The 15,800-nt window shown below is 38.7% G+C and overlaps 1 protein-coding gene across 3 annotated transcripts in view; it reads right to left on the bottom strand.

Annotated features, from left to right (window-relative positions):
• Positions 1 to 15,800, bottom strand: part of pcsk5b (proprotein convertase subtilisin/kexin type 5b) — a 336,889-nt gene that overhangs the window by 142,681 nt on the left and 178,408 nt on the right. For all 3 annotated transcript variants that reach the window (XM_063068758.1, XM_063068760.1, XM_063068759.1), the window contains exons 14-18: positions 13,136 to 13,255; positions 10,502 to 10,601; positions 6,552 to 6,745; positions 5,438 to 5,522; positions 4,134 to 4,237 (exon numbers count right to left, since the gene is read on the bottom strand). In XM_063068758.1, the coding sequence (XP_062924828.1) occupies positions 4,134 to 4,237; positions 5,438 to 5,522; positions 6,552 to 6,745; positions 10,502 to 10,601; positions 13,136 to 13,255 (603 nt within the window). The remainder of the gene's footprint in view (positions 1 to 4,133; positions 4,238 to 5,437; positions 5,523 to 6,551; positions 6,746 to 10,501; positions 10,602 to 13,135; positions 13,256 to 15,800) is intronic.

The following is a 15,800-nucleotide window of genomic DNA, read 5'->3' as shown; positions in this document are numbered from 1 at the left end:
ACACAAGATTATAATTACAGACCCCAAACTGGAAAACCTAGGTTACCAAGTATAATTCTCACATCTAACCATTCGAGTACTGAATTATTTAAGTATTATCACCAAGCATGTTGATTGTTAAATTCCTTTCTTGCAAAGATAAAATGCCTGCATTACAATCATTAATATATGTTCTTATTGTATTAATACAATAATGCTAGGCTTATAAATAGACAACTCCGTGATTTTAAACAAAAGTAAACATACCTAATAGACTAGGTAAACAGAGCAAAAAAGGGAAATTGACTACATTCATTATAAACCAAATAAGAAAAGCAATGTTTTCATCATACATAAAGATTGGATTATCTCCAGTATTTTGTGGTATATCAGTTTGCATCAGAGAAACATGGAACATTTCAGCATTTCCTTGAGATATTTGAATAACATAGATAAACATTGAACTGACCACAAAAATTCTGGTTATTGAATAGGAGGTCAAATTTTACCAAGGTGAAAATGTGTTAGTTGAGAACTTCTTTCTGAGCTAATCTAATGGCATTTGAACAGTCATCTGCTAGATGACTGTTCAAATGTCATTAGATTAGCAGTGGTTACATTTCATACTTCAGCTATCCCTTAGAACAACAGCCTGACCAGTTAGGTGAAGAATGGACCACTCATTCATTCTAGTATCAGCTCTCTACTTCTTGCACTGCTGCATCTCACGGCCCCTCACGGGAACCACACAATCTCTCGTTATCCTTCTAAAGCAGGGTTCCCAACCGTTTTTGTGGCATGGTCACCTACCATCAACCGAGGGGTCCATGAACCCCAGGATGAGAACCCCTGCTCTAAAACTAACATCTGGTCTTTAAATGAACATAGGTGGTGAAAGACTCCAGACAACTTTTCACTCTCAGTCCCCATCTTAGGACTTACAACTTCACGCACAGGACCTGAAACAGGATTCTTCAACGGAAAAGTAACGTCAAACTGCAATAAAAATATTCAGTTTTCAAACTTGGATAAAACATTGATCCCCTTCACTATAGTGGTACAAATACTCGGACTAGTGATTCGGAAGAATAAAACAGTATTATTTTTATGAACACACAGTTACTGTCACGCTGACAGTAACAACTACCACAAGTTCTCCTCCTACAGAAAGCCATTTACCTGAAGCTGTTAGCACATTTCTCTGATTATTGCTAGCCCTGAATTATTTGCTTCTGCAGGGAATGAGAAATTAGTCCAAGGTTAAAGGTTTCAGGATCTTTATCTCCCACCCCATGTTCTGTCTCAACTTCGGTGATTTCTGTGCTGCTGTGAACTGTTGTCCACAAAATGCTGAAGTTATCTTCAAACAGCAGCCTGGTGACCCATCAGAAGGATTCAATTAAGTCCACTTAATTGCAAACAGAAACCCATTCATATGCTGGATAGGAATCAGTCCTGACCCCAAGGTGATAACCCAAACTTCATTATTGTGGATGTGTGGAAATAAAATTTAGCCCACTGGACAGATGCAACACCATGTATCAAATGTTACTTTTCTTTCGAGACAAGTTTAGAAAGAAATTGCAAATCGAAAAGTTTCTCTGTAACCTCTACAAACAACTGCAGAGTCCTGCTTCACTACCAAGAAATCCTCCTCTCCATCCCACCCAATATTGACACTGCTGCTGTTCCTATGAGAACCATGCATAATAGGATGGGGATTCCCGCAAATCAGTGGGATGTTAGACTTCAAGGTGACCGTGACATTCTTGAATCTTTTCCTTCGTTCATCTGGTAATTGTTTTTTCCACCCATCAGCTGTATAGGTTCTCTACTATTCACAACTGAATGCAAGAGCACTGCACATACTATCTAGTTGAGTTCTTCCGGCTTTCATGGTGTTGACTGTGATATTATCTCTTACTATCAGATCATTTGGCTCTGATAGTACAATGGTGCTTCTACTGTCTACCATTTGTGCAGTCAAGTGGTGTAGTTTCACAAGGTTGGCACCCAATTTTAGGGTCCTCCTTTCAGGCCTTTCTACATTTCTTATTGACCTTTGAAGAGGTAAATAATGGAAAACGTTGTAGTTATAAAGCCGCTTTCATTATCGTTGAACATTCAGAAATGCTTCACAACTAATGAAATTCTAGTAAAGTTTTAGGCACCATTATAGTGTTAAAAAAACCCACAGCCAACCCACACAAAAAAACTCCTACAAATACATCATATGATCAACAGATAATCTACCTTTTATACAAATATGTGACGTTAATTGAGGGATAAATGTTACTCAGGCCACAGGGATTATCCTTAATCCTTCTTAAAACTGGCTCTTTTGATCATCAACTTGATAGAGTAGATACAGCCTTAGTCTCAGCTGAAAGCATCTCAGTCGTGCTCAGTGACTTTAATGCTGAAGTGTTAACTTAGATTTTTGTGCTTACATCTTATGGGAGCATGGAACAAAATCTTCTGATCTGGATCTTAAAATACCAGCTGCCAATTTTGGGCCAGCAAGGAGGCTGTCACTGGACATGAACAAGGTTGTCAAAAGTGAGGAGGGAATGAAAACAGTCAGAGTCACGGAAACCTACAGCACAGAAACAGGCCCTTCGGCCCATCTGGACTACTCCCATCAATGTGCACCCAGACCAGAGCCCTCCATATCCCTACTATCCAAGTACCTATCCAAACTTCACATTGAAATCGAGCTTGCATGCACCACTTGTGAAGTTTTCACCTTTCACCCTCTGACCTCTGATTGCAGTCCCTCCCAACCTCAGTGGAAAAGCCTGCACTTACCCTATCTATACCCCTCATCATTTTGTATACCTCTATCAAATCTCCTCTCAATCTTCTACATCAAGGAATAGAGTACTAGCCTATTCAATGTTTCCTTCCATCTCTGATCCTCCAGACCTGGCAATATCCTTGTAAATTTTGTCCGTACTCTTTCAACTTTATTTACAACTTTCCTGTATGCAGGTGATCAAAAACTGCAGAGACTCGGAGTTAGTCAAGACAATCCTCAAATACTTGTTAGATTGTCTTTGTGCTGGTTCAGTAGGCAACATGATGGAATGTTTACCCATATAAAGCTACTCCAGTAAAAAAAACTAAGAGGTTGAAAATTTAGTCATAGTCATACTTTATTGATCCCGGGGGAAATTGGTTTTCGTTACAGTTGCACCATAAATAATAAATAGTAATAAAACCATAAATAGTTAAAATAGTAATATGTAAATTATGCCAGGAAACAAGTCCAGGACCAGCCTATTGGCTCAGGGTGTCTGACCCTCCATGGGAGGAGTTGTAAAGTTTGATGGCCACAGGCAAGAATGACTTCCTATGACACTCAGTGTTGCATCTCGGTGGAATGAGTCTCTGGCTGAATGTACTCCTGTGCCCAACCGGTACATTATGTAGTGGATGGGAGACATTGTCCAAGATGGCATGCAACTTGGACAGCATCCTCTTTTCAGACACCACCGTCAGAGAGTCCAGTTCCATCCCCACAACATCACTGGCCTTACGAATGAGTTTGTTGATTCTGTTGGTGTCTGCTACCCTCAGCCTGCTGCCCCAGCACACAACAGCAACCATGATAGCACTGACCACCACAGACTCGTGGAACATCCTTAGCATCGTCCGGCAGATGTTTACCCACACCGTCTTATGGAAAATGCAAGAAAGAATCTCATTCCTGTATGCATGTATTTGCAATGTGAAGCAGTTTAGTTTTGGAGAAAAGTGGGGAACAAGAAGATAAGAATGAAATAAGTAATCAGCTGGATTGTACAATGTTAAAAAGGAAAAGCAAAAAGACAGACACTGCATTATTTGGTTGACACTTGCAAGCTCTCAGTCTGTGCCCTGCAGAACTATCATAAAAGAACAAAAAAAATCAAAATTATGCATCTAACACAACATAAATTTCAGTATGACACAATACAAAATTTTCACCTGACACAGAAAAATTAAAACATTAATGGCTTAAGCACCTGCATGAAGACACCAAACTGTAAGCCAGTTTGGATCAATGCAACATAAGCGTACGCTTGGAAAATAGATGGTCAAAGAAACCATTCCGAGATTCTCTGCTCCTCCAAAAACAAGCACAGCATGATTAGATGTGTTGCAAAAATTACCTGCACAAGCTGCACAAGTGAAGGGACACCTCTCACAATCCCTGCTCTGTGTATCAAAGTAAGTTCCAGTTTCACAGTTTAAGACACACCTTGATCCCTGTAACCTGGTGGAGACAAGGAAGACAAGTTACTAAAAACTGAGGCCTGCCCTGAATGATGGATGACCTGAAGTATTTATGAGTTGGAACATGAATACAATTTACTTATCTAGAGATTGTGTGTGGGAAAAGCCCTCACAGCTCTTCATGCCGCACCACACACAGCTCCCACACTGGCCCAATCACAGGCCAGTTTACAATGAACTACTGACTGGTCGGCTTTAGACTGTGGGAGGAAACTGGAGGACCTGATGGAAACCCACGTGTACATGGGAAGGAACATACAAACTTGCTTACAGAGGATACCAGAACTAGGGGCTAGCCATTGTTACGGTTTCAAAATAAATAAATAAATAAATAAATAAATAAATAAATGGGTGGAATTGATTAATTTTTATTCAACATTTATTATTAGAATAGAGGGCAGGAGTGCAGGAAATAATTCTGAAGTATATGTGGCAAAAGATGGTTTGGGAAGCTTTGGTAAAATGTCTGTTTCTGCTTGAAGTGTAACAATTCCACACAGACAATAATATAAATATGTGAAATATAGATGAAATCAAAAGACAAGGTCATCATTAATAATGCCATTCTTTAATATTCTCATGAATTTGGACTCCCTACGGGAAAGTTTATTGTCACTTTCCTTTATCTCATCATCTCTTCTCGGGACTTGTGGTTATAACCCAATCCTTTCAAAGTCTCTCAGTGAACTGGAAGTTGACCACCTGAGGCCCCAATTGCACAAATCTGCAAATAGTCTTTCATGAAGGATACTATAAAACTTAATTTCATGTATTTGATCAAAGAATAAATTCAGTAATTGTGAACTAACAAGAATACAGTTATACATACTAAAATGGACTTCAAAGCAAATATTCTTACATCAAAAGACTGGCTTAATATCAACATACATTAAACTGAACTGTTATAAAATAAACTCCAAATAATTGTGACAGCAAGACTATATCTTATATTTAGGAGGTTGTCATAGAATAAAGCACTTGGAATGTATTTGAAGGCTGTAATCTACAGGGCTATGAGCCTAGGTGTAGAATGCTGGATTAGGCCAGATCTCTTCTTCACGAGCACAAACGCACTGAGTTGAAAGGCTCTTTGCTCTTTAAACTTAATGATCCTACAAGACATTGCTGCTCAGTTCTCTTCCACTCCACTTTTTAAAAAAAACAAGAGCAACGTCCTTACCTCCAATCTGTCATGCATTCTGTACAATGGTGAAATGCACTGCATTTTCTACAGTTTTCACTACATCTTCTGCACATATTTTGACCTGGGGGAAAAAATAGATATACAGATTTGGTAGAAAGCAGACAAGCTTGAAAAACAGCAGCAGAGAAATTATGAACAGAGAAGATGATCTTCCTGATGCTGGACCTGTGGGAAACTAATTGTCCACTTATCTAACTTTTCCTGGTTCTGAAAAGTGAGAGACTCAAAACACACATTCTCTACAGAGGCTGCCTGACCTTCATTATTTACTGTTTTCACTGCAGATTTCCAGCACCTCTACTTTTCTCCTGATTCTCAATTATTTAGCTATTATTCTTTCAATCAAATTTGTCAATTATATCAGTGCATCAACTGTTGTACAATATCACACAGCTCTCCCAGGTCTTATGGTCAGCAACTTTTAGTAGTGTGGCTGGAGCATTTGTAAAATTTCTGATTTTTCTTTTTGTTATGATGCCATCATTAACTTTACCACCCCCATTCCCCACATATGTGCAAGTCATCTCACATACACCTTAAATATTTTTAGTCTGGCACAAGCTCAAAGCCCAAATAATTTGGGGCTATAGTATTAAGTGAATGAAGTAGTATCTCAGAACCCACAGGTCAATATGTCAACATCATGCCTGAAGCACTAGAAACATGCCAGCAGCAACATTATTTATAGCACAAGTAGAGAACACAAGGTTTCATTTATGACTAATTTACAGGATATTGCTAGACCACGATTTGTGGGCCATCCCTAATTGCCTCCGAACCCATTGATTTGCTGGTAGAGCATTGCAGAGGACAGCTCAGCATCAGCTATATCATTAAGGTCCAGATCATCTACAACAAATAGGAAATGCAGATTTTCTTCCCAAAAGGATATTAAGTCTGCAATTTCAATCTACTAAATTTATTTACTAAACTGATTTTAATTTGCCCAGTTGGTATGTTTGGATTTTAACTGCTTTTTTCCAGAACATTATTCCTTGTTACTGGAGTTGTAACCCAGAGACAATCAGTATCAGAAATCTGAGGTAAAGCCAAATCCAAGAAGTTCTGTTTTCTTCATAGCAAATCTTACCTCTGTCAAGGTAGAAGCCATCTGAACAGTTGGGTATACAGGAATTTGTCTCTTCATTTAAGTAATAGCCATTTTTGCAGGAGGTACACTGGTCACTACGGCTTCCTACACATGTCTCACAGACAGACCAGCATTTTTTACAGCGTTTCTTCTCATCACCAAAGAATCCTCTTGGACATTGAGAAACACAAGTTCTGCATTCATAGCAAAAGTCTTAGATTAGACTCTAAAATCTTATCTTTTTGAAAAATAGAACATGAACTTCAGCAGGAACATGCCAATCAATGTTTTGATCATGCTCCACTACCTTAGCCTAAATACCATGTTCCCATTTGGTTCCTCTGGAGCTCAAGTGCCTGAGTGCCATGGCAGCAATTGACAAAGACTCATCCTCCACGATTCTCTGGGGTAGAGAATTCCAAAGAGTCACAACCTTCAGAGGTGAAATGCCTCATCTGTCTTAGAGATGACCACCCCCGTCTTTATGTTTCATGTACATGAACCCCAGATCCCTTTGTAGATCAACACACTGTTGCCCCATCATGAACCCCAGATCCCTTTGTAGATCAACACACTGTTGCCCCATCCTATTCAAATACAAACTTATATTTTCATTCTTCTCTTCAAAATGGATACTTATTTTTCATAATTATTCTTTACTTGTGAATTTCTAACCACACTCACAACCCACCCATGCAGTCTCTTGGCATCTTCCTCACAACTTGTTAGCAAATATGGTCTATAATCCTTTCAAAGTCAGTATCCTACATTGTGCTGACAAAGATTTCCCACCAAGTTATTGTGCAACTGAACCCCAAGGAAAACTGGGGCTCTCTATAGACCATTACTAGATTCTAAGGCGATTTACATTCAAAGCAGCATCACACACACACACACCCACCCAGTTGGATTTAAATATTTCTCCTCCAGAAGATGAATTCTTCATCAATTTCCTTCCTCTCATTTAAATTTGCAATCTTTGACTCTGCTACCCAAGTTCCTTTCCAAGTGACATCTTGAGTTCACTATTTTACTGTTGAGTAATAATTGAAGTCTACAGTTAAAAACAGCATAATTCATTGCTCATTTTTCTTGCACTTGGGGGGGGGGGTCAATTTTTTTTTTTGCACTGAGCTGGTATCCTTTGTCATTATTGTACAACGTCTTTAAGTCCAAAAACTGAAGGATTTCAAACATTATTACATCAATGTATTATGATGACTTAGGGCTATATGTGTGTGGATCTATACTGCAAATATATAACTCAATATTCTAATGAACAAATTTTATAAAGTTCAACAATGTTATTGCAATTTCACACACAAGACTCATTTCATACATTACAAGCACCAAGATAAACTTATCACATTGATCGATGATAAAACTCATTCTTTAATAATGGACTTCCATGGGATAATTTCAAGTAATTGGAAAAGTAATTGTGTCTTAATAAAGCATACAATTTTTCAATATAATTGAAAATTAACTAATGAAATTGCATTCTCAGAAAATGGAATACAGTGGATTCAGATTATTTGGGCTATTGGTTAATTGGGGCACCTGTTTATTTGGGACAACTCTTAGAAAATATAAATAATTAAGAAAATAGCTAGGATTTCCTTCATTTATTTGGAACACCACATTGCTTAATTGGAGAGGAACTGTTGCCAAACAGTTTCGAACTCGCGTCAGTCACGTGCACTAGTGTGGCTGTTTGACACTACACTGTGAGAATAGCTTTTAAAACAGCATCGACTGTGTGTGTTATATTATCTATTTGGTCGATGGGCGTAATTTAAAATGGCAGAGAGAGATGGAGAAGTCACAGATTTAAGTGCGACCAAAGAAGAAAGGATAGAGGCATGGTAAAAAAAAAAGTTTGGTGTGTCAAAAATATGCTGAAACATTGGGTCTGCCAGGTCAGTCTTGTAGATTTTGAGCAGGAGACAGAAGTGAGCTGTGCAAAACTAGGACATTAAGACTGACAGCTGTGGAGGAAAGGTTGCCAAGGAAATGAAGTTCATAGTCTGATCTTCAAAGGTGGCATCATGATCCAAAGGCAGGTCAGAAAAGATACAAGTGCTGCTGTCTGACCTTTGCAAGGTCAGTTTGCTAGACCATCTCCCTCATCATAATTTTGCTGAGCAGGTTTGACTATGATATTGGGGTTGACGCTAAGTGGATGGAATTCTGCACATTGTAAAAAAAAAATATTTAAAAAAAAATGGGTTAGAGCTCGAGTAGATTAAAAAAAAATGGTTAATGTCACATCAGCAGGGTGTAAGTCATGGATCTTGAGAGGACCATTGACAAGAGGGGAGTGTCCAGGTTGATCAGGAGTTGAACATGGTGAAATGTCCAACAATTAGGGGTGAAGGTTACCTGTAAATGAAATTTAGCCCCTCTCTCTGGCAGTGGAGAACATGTTCAGCCTGACCTCAGTGCTTGCCCTCAGCCAGTTAGAAACTCCCACATCCTTTTTGTCCGTGTCCTTTTTTTAAAAAAATCCTCTAATTGCTCCATTTCATTCATTAACCAGAGAAGCTTACTAACAGCTTGGTCACCCTAGTCTTACCTTATCAGGGGAAACCCTCCACCACACATTCTACATGATTTAAGGCATCTGTTAGTCTTGCGAGACCATGGATCTGCACCTGGAAAGTCTTCACTCTCCAGGACGCAGGCCTGGGCAAGGTTATATGGAAGACCAGCAGTTGCCCATGCTGCAAGTCACCCCTCTCCACGACACCAATGTTGTCCAAGGGAAGGGCATTAGGACCCATACAGCTTGGCACCAGTGTCATCGCAGAGCAATGTGTAATTAAATGCCTTGCTCAAGGATACAACACGTTGCCTCGGCTGGGGCTTGAACTCACGACCTTCAGGTCGCCAGTCCAATGCCTTAACCACTTAGCCATGATTACAAAGCTCGTTTTGTCTCCTTTCATTTACACAAAGTTTCACCGACCTGAAACATTTTATTCCTCATTTTACAAGTGCAACCAAATCTGAAGAATAGTTCCAGCATTTTTTTTTGTTTAGATTCCATGTATCTGCACATTATTTGAATTGCACCATCATAGTGACTTCTGATTCTCTACCAGAAAAACACCACAAAATGAGAGCAACCATGATATCCCGGAATCAATTAATCACAGACACAAGGCATTCGTCAATTGGAAACACCATCTCAAGGAATAAACCTTACTCTACAAGTAATAGATGGCAAGGTTCAGGAATGAAACTGTTTCCATTGACAGAATGATCAAGAAGCAAAAGGCAAAAAAAGTAAAGTTCTTAAAGTAACCAAAAAAATGTCCAAGCAAAACACAATTGGTAGGAATCTGGAATACAATGCCAGAAAGAGGGGCAGATATAAAAAAAACTGGCTCTCAAATGTGCGCTGCACAGGTACTTGAAACTACTGAATGGTCAGTTCTCTGGGTGAAGGAGGTATGAGAGATGACTGGGATTGTGCATGCATGGAGCCAACTTGGATTTAATGGCCCACTTGGCTCGGATCCATGCTGTAAACTTTCCAAGAGGCAAATATAACAATTAGATAAATGCCTTCCAAAGCAATCCCTCTGATCAAGAGCTGGGATTTTTGAAGTTAAATGTCAGGACCATCTCCTGAAATAGAAAATGCAAGAAAGTATGAAATTATTAATAACAGGATTTTCTGTTGACATGGGACACCTCAATGGATAGCAGAGCCAGAGCATTAATTTACAAGGAACTGAGCTGTAATGTGACACAATTAGGTTGAGAGCATTATTACAAAGTCGGCAGAATGAAAACTGGCATGTCCCATACAATGTTCTCAAACATCTGGCAAGGGCTTGCTGCATATTAAACCAACTATGCATGAGATTTTTGACCTTTAACAAATGGATGACTCAATCTGTAATAAAGCTATTAATGGGTCTTGGTGCAATTTTTTGGCTTACCTGGTATTATTTTTAAACTTAAGAAAGTAATGCAAACAATCTTTGCATTGCTGGGGCCCAGGTCCACCACAGCCATTTTGACATTCTGTGTCACAGGTTCCTAAACAATAAAAGTCATTACTTTATCTTACTTTTGTTCAGATAGCAACACTTCATTTAGATATCCAAATCTGGCAAGTTGTAAAAGAATTCTATGATAAAACACACTGATGGTTAAAATTATTTTCATTTTGCTTTACAGCAGTCAGTCTCAATGGACACTTACGATGAAAAAAAAGACAGAATCCACTTTATACCACAGCTGAAAATGGAATTGAAAACAATTAAAAGTTAAACCTGAACATCAGGCAATCATTGATAACATTGGATTAAAGATAATTTCAATAAATAGTTATATGGCAGCCTTAATCATGGAAAAGGAAACATATTTCTGGAATGAGAGAGAGAGGCACAAGAGACTGCAAATGCTGGAATCTGAAGCAAAAACAAATTGAAAATACAGCAGAGAGTGGTGGCAAGCAACATCTATAGTAAGAAAAGGAATTGTTAATGTGGAAAAAGTTTTTCCCCACCCAACACAAAGATGCAACTTTTAAGCACCTCCAGCAGTTTTTTTGCATTATGGAATACAAATCCGTTTATATGTGGTTAGTGAAAGATGATTCAATCCTCATTTTGCCAAAAGTTCTGATTCTGGTTATTATACATAATCTGTGTATTGTCCTTAAAGTTTTGACCTAGAAAGGATTCTTAATCAGCAATGGGAGTCTCATGTCCTAAATTCCAAACAAAAATGAACTTCTACACAAAGAAAATCAAATTTATCACTGACAAAATATTTTCTTAATACACTGCATCAGATATCAAATTCTGGTAAGCTAAGGCAACCTTAGGGATTTCCAATATCCCCTATCCATCGCAAGTTTAACGATTCCATCCATAGTATGATCACAAATGGCTAGGTGGATTAACTCTACAACTTCAATTATAAATCTCCAGCTGTGACAACATCCTGATAAAGTTCCTGCACATCCTCTCAAATGCAATCACATCCTTCCTGTGGCATCCAACAGCATACAGAACAGTCCAACTATGATCTAACTAATTTATTTATAGTGCTGGAGATTTCCCTGCAGTTACATTATACATTTGCCAATAAAGGAAAATATCCTGTATGCCTTGTTAAGCAACAAATCCACCTGTTCCAAAATCTTCAGTGATTTAAGGACACATTTCCTTCTACAACTAACACACCAAGATAAATAATAATCCATTCAAGTTCCCAAAATGTTTTTTTGTATTCAAATAAAAGTCATTTTAAATGTAAATTCTATAGTTTTTTTTTGAAAGATAGTAAGTGCTATAAACATAGCATCTGGAGTGTCATCTGGAGCAAATAACACTAGACACTAGAATACTACAGCACAATACAGGCCCTTCAGCCCTCGATATTGTGCCGACCCATATATTCCTTAAAAAAACATACTAAACCCATACTACCCCGTAACCCTCTATTTTTCTTTCATCCATGTGCCTAAGAGGCTCTTAAATACCCCTAATGTTTTAGCCTCCACCACCATCCCTGGCAAGTAATTCCAGGCACCCACAACCTTCTGTGTAAAAAAAAACTTACCCCTCATGTCTCCCTTTAAACTTCCCTCCCTTAACTTTGTACATATGCCCTCTGGTGTTTGCTATTCATGCCCTGGGAAACAGGTACTAGCTATCCACCTCAACTATGCCTCTCATAACCTTGTAGACCTCTATCAAGTCCCCCTCATCCTTCTACACTCCAAAGAGAAAAGTCCCAGCTCTGCTAACCTTGCCTCAGAAGACTTGTTTTCCAATCCAGGCAACATCCCGGTAAATCTCCTCTGTACCCTCTCCATAGTTTCCACATCCTTCCTATAATGAGGTGACCAGAACTGAACACAATACTCTAAGTGTGGTCTCACCAAAGATTTGTAGAGTTGCAACATGACCTCTCTACTCTTGAACTCAATCCCCCTATTAATGAAGCCTAGCATCCCATAGGCTTTCTTAACTATCCTATCAACCTGTGCAGCGACCGTGAGGGGTGTATGGATTTGAACCCCAAGGTCCCTCTGTTCCTCCACACTCTTAAGTAACCGATCACTAACCCTGTACTCAGCCTTCTGGTTTGCCCTTCCAAAATGCAACACCTCACACTTATCCAGACACTAGCAGGTGAAGAAAAATTTCAAGTCAAAAAGGTTTTTCTCTGTAATGTACAAATTTTACATGCTAGCTTACAAGAGAAATTCCTTTGCTTTTCAGGTATAAAAATTACTCATTTAAATAAAGAGCCATACTCTACCTTGGCAGCAATATTAAATCCTATTCTTTCACAATCTTAGCTCAAAAAGCACCCACAAATCATACATATGAGTGAAATTAGAATACAAAGACTTCGCCCCCCCCCCCAATCATTAATTGAAGCTTGCATCCTACTATCAGAATGAATGCAATTCTCTTATCTAATTACTGGCATGTTTGTTCTATTAAGGGAGGAAGGCAGAGAAAGGAAAGCAGATATAAACTGTACAAGTAGTCCTATCACTTGCTGCTCAAAATTACAGATGTGTGTGCTCCCTGCAATATATTTCAACTCACCAGTATTCTCATCGGTGTAATCGTCTGTGACCTCATCTGGGCTGGACCGTGGTTTGGGCTGACAGGAATATGGATGTGTAGCTGTACCGTAAAGTATGAGAGCCCATTCCTTCAGTTTTCCTGAACAAGAGCATGATCACAAGGGGTTATGACAAGTTATAACAAGGACAATGCATTCATTCCAAGGAGAGTCAAAATGTACAACACTAAAAACACAAATGCCAAACAAAAAAAGAATCTGCAATTGAATTGCAATGTTTAAATCATTAGAAACCAATAAAATGCAGAACAGAACTTTCATGTGCAGAACTTAATTTCTAAATACCAAGTGGAATAATTAAACTGGTTCTATCTTAGTTGAATTACATTCACCTGGAAAACCAAGGCTGAGGAAGATGCAATTTCTACCTTCCACACAAACTTCACTCCCTCACTACGAATGGCATTCCACTCACTTAGATAGTGAAAGCAAGCACTTTTAGCTTGACCTAGTTATGATGAATACCACTTCCCAAATTATCTGCATCACTAATTCTACTCTAGTTCTTCCCCAAAATAACACCAACCTCAAGCTAAAATCTTTTCTATGTTTATATCACTTTCAAATTCATTTACTTGCTACAGCTATTAAAGCATCCACTCAAGTGAACTGCAATAGGCCTCTTTCTATCTTTCTAACTGATGTTTCTTGAGCTCCCAACTTCCTACAAAATTCATTTAAGTTTTTACCTGCAAATCCCTTAATGCCCTTCTGTTGCAAACACCCAACCCGGACCTTTTCTGTCCTCTAGCTTGTACACAAAAAAATGACAAAAAGAAATTGCCTATAATACCAACGAAGCATCTGATTCTACATAATCTTCAGTGTATAAATTCATATTCTTAATTGACCATAAATTTAGTCATTGGTGGCAATATATTATGACAAATCTCAGGTCAGCTGAGGCTGAGAATTAATCCTTTTATTGAAGATTAACTGAAAAATTACTAGTGATACATCCAACACAAAAATAGCTCTGCTGCACAGTAATAATTTTGAAAGTTTTCTTTTTCCCTCTCAGATATTTAACATTGTTAATGTTTTATTTTTCTTTCAATTGTATCGAATCAAAAATTCAATACCTCCGATCCCCAAAATGAGTACAAAAGGTTTGGATGCCATGGGGGGAGAAAACATGTAAATGGACATTCTTGTATAAAGATTAACTCTTTAATTTGATGTAGGTTCAACATTTGGTCCTTTTGTCATGAAAAGTTAATGCAAGACAAGATCTAGCTTGATCACTGTCCTTATGTTGACTTAGGGGTGTAAACATCACCTTTGATTGAAGGATTTCACATTGACCGAATGCTTTTAAAAAAAAGTCTGCAGAAGTAGTTCACGTTCATGAAGGGAATTATGGAACCTAGCTTACATCTTTATATTTAACTATGTTGAACTTTTGTTGATTTAGGTTTAACTCTGCCTGAGGTAGGATCAAGCAGAATGGATTCAACTTCTCTTAAGTTTAGAATGAAATATAATTTCACTGAAATACAAAATATTCTCTTGGGGTTAACAGGGTAAATGTAGGGGTTACAATTCCCCTTGCTGGGCTGTCTAAAGCTAAGGGTCACAAAATAAAGAAAAAGCCCATCAGAAGAAAGGTGACCAAAAAAAAATTAAGACCTAGGAGGTAGAAGATCATTGTGAAATCTCTTCGCGAGGAGTTTGGTCACATGGTAAGATAGTGGCATGTTTGAATGCAGCGGCCTCTACAGGGCCAACCAGAAGAGTTTTTATCTTTTTTGCAATCACAAGACACTGTCGAACACTGAGAATTTCAAGTACTGCTGGACGACCGTATCAGTGAGTTGCTTGTTGGCAGAGGCGCTTGCTACAGAAAGACGACAGAGTTGGTGCACAGAGACGGTGTGCAGAGTGGCAGAGAGTGAATGTCTTAGTTGTTTTTCTTGCGATTGCAAGACCCTGCCGGACATTGGTAATGGGGAATGCTGCAAGTCTGGTCCATTGGTTTATTGGTGTGACAGAGGGACTGAAGCTGCATGGCCTCTATCGTGGGCAAGGCCACAAGCCACAGTGCTGGCTGTTTGCAGCTAGAGGGAGAGAGGCATCCATTCTGTCATCGTTGTTCCCCTCCAATGTTTGCTCAGTGGAAGACAAGATGGATTGTATTTGCCTGTAAACTGTTGCAGGCTTGCTCTTGCCAACAACATTCATGAACTCTGACTTGGGCTGTTGTATATTTTTTGTGTGACTGTTATCTTACATGTGCCATGTGTGTCTTACACTGATGGTACTGTGGTTTGCCCCTGGGCCCTAGAGGAACACCATTTTGTTTCGCTATATTCATGTATAGTTGAATGACAATTAATCTTGAACTTGATGGCATTTTCAAGGCAGAGAATCCCTCAAATATTAAAATAACCCTGGGATACGAGGTTAGTTCAGCAAAGTGAATGAATGTACCATTCAATTCATTTTATCGCTAAGTGGTCGATGACATTCTACCAGGTTGCATGATCAAATGAGCTGTAGAAGCAATGCACAGCCACAAATGTTCACAGCAATGTCACTGAGAGAGATGCTAAATGGCCACATACCTCAATGCACAAATTGTATAAAGATTTAAAAAAAACTGACACACTAACAACTTGGAATTAG

This window comes from Mobula hypostoma, chromosome 16 (assembly GCF_963921235.1).
Source record: "Mobula hypostoma chromosome 16, sMobHyp1.1, whole genome shotgun sequence".
In the NCBI taxonomy this organism is placed as follows: Eukaryota; Metazoa; Chordata; class Chondrichthyes; order Myliobatiformes; family Myliobatidae; genus Mobula; species Mobula hypostoma.
This window is presented reverse-complemented; position numbering and strand designations above follow the sequence as displayed.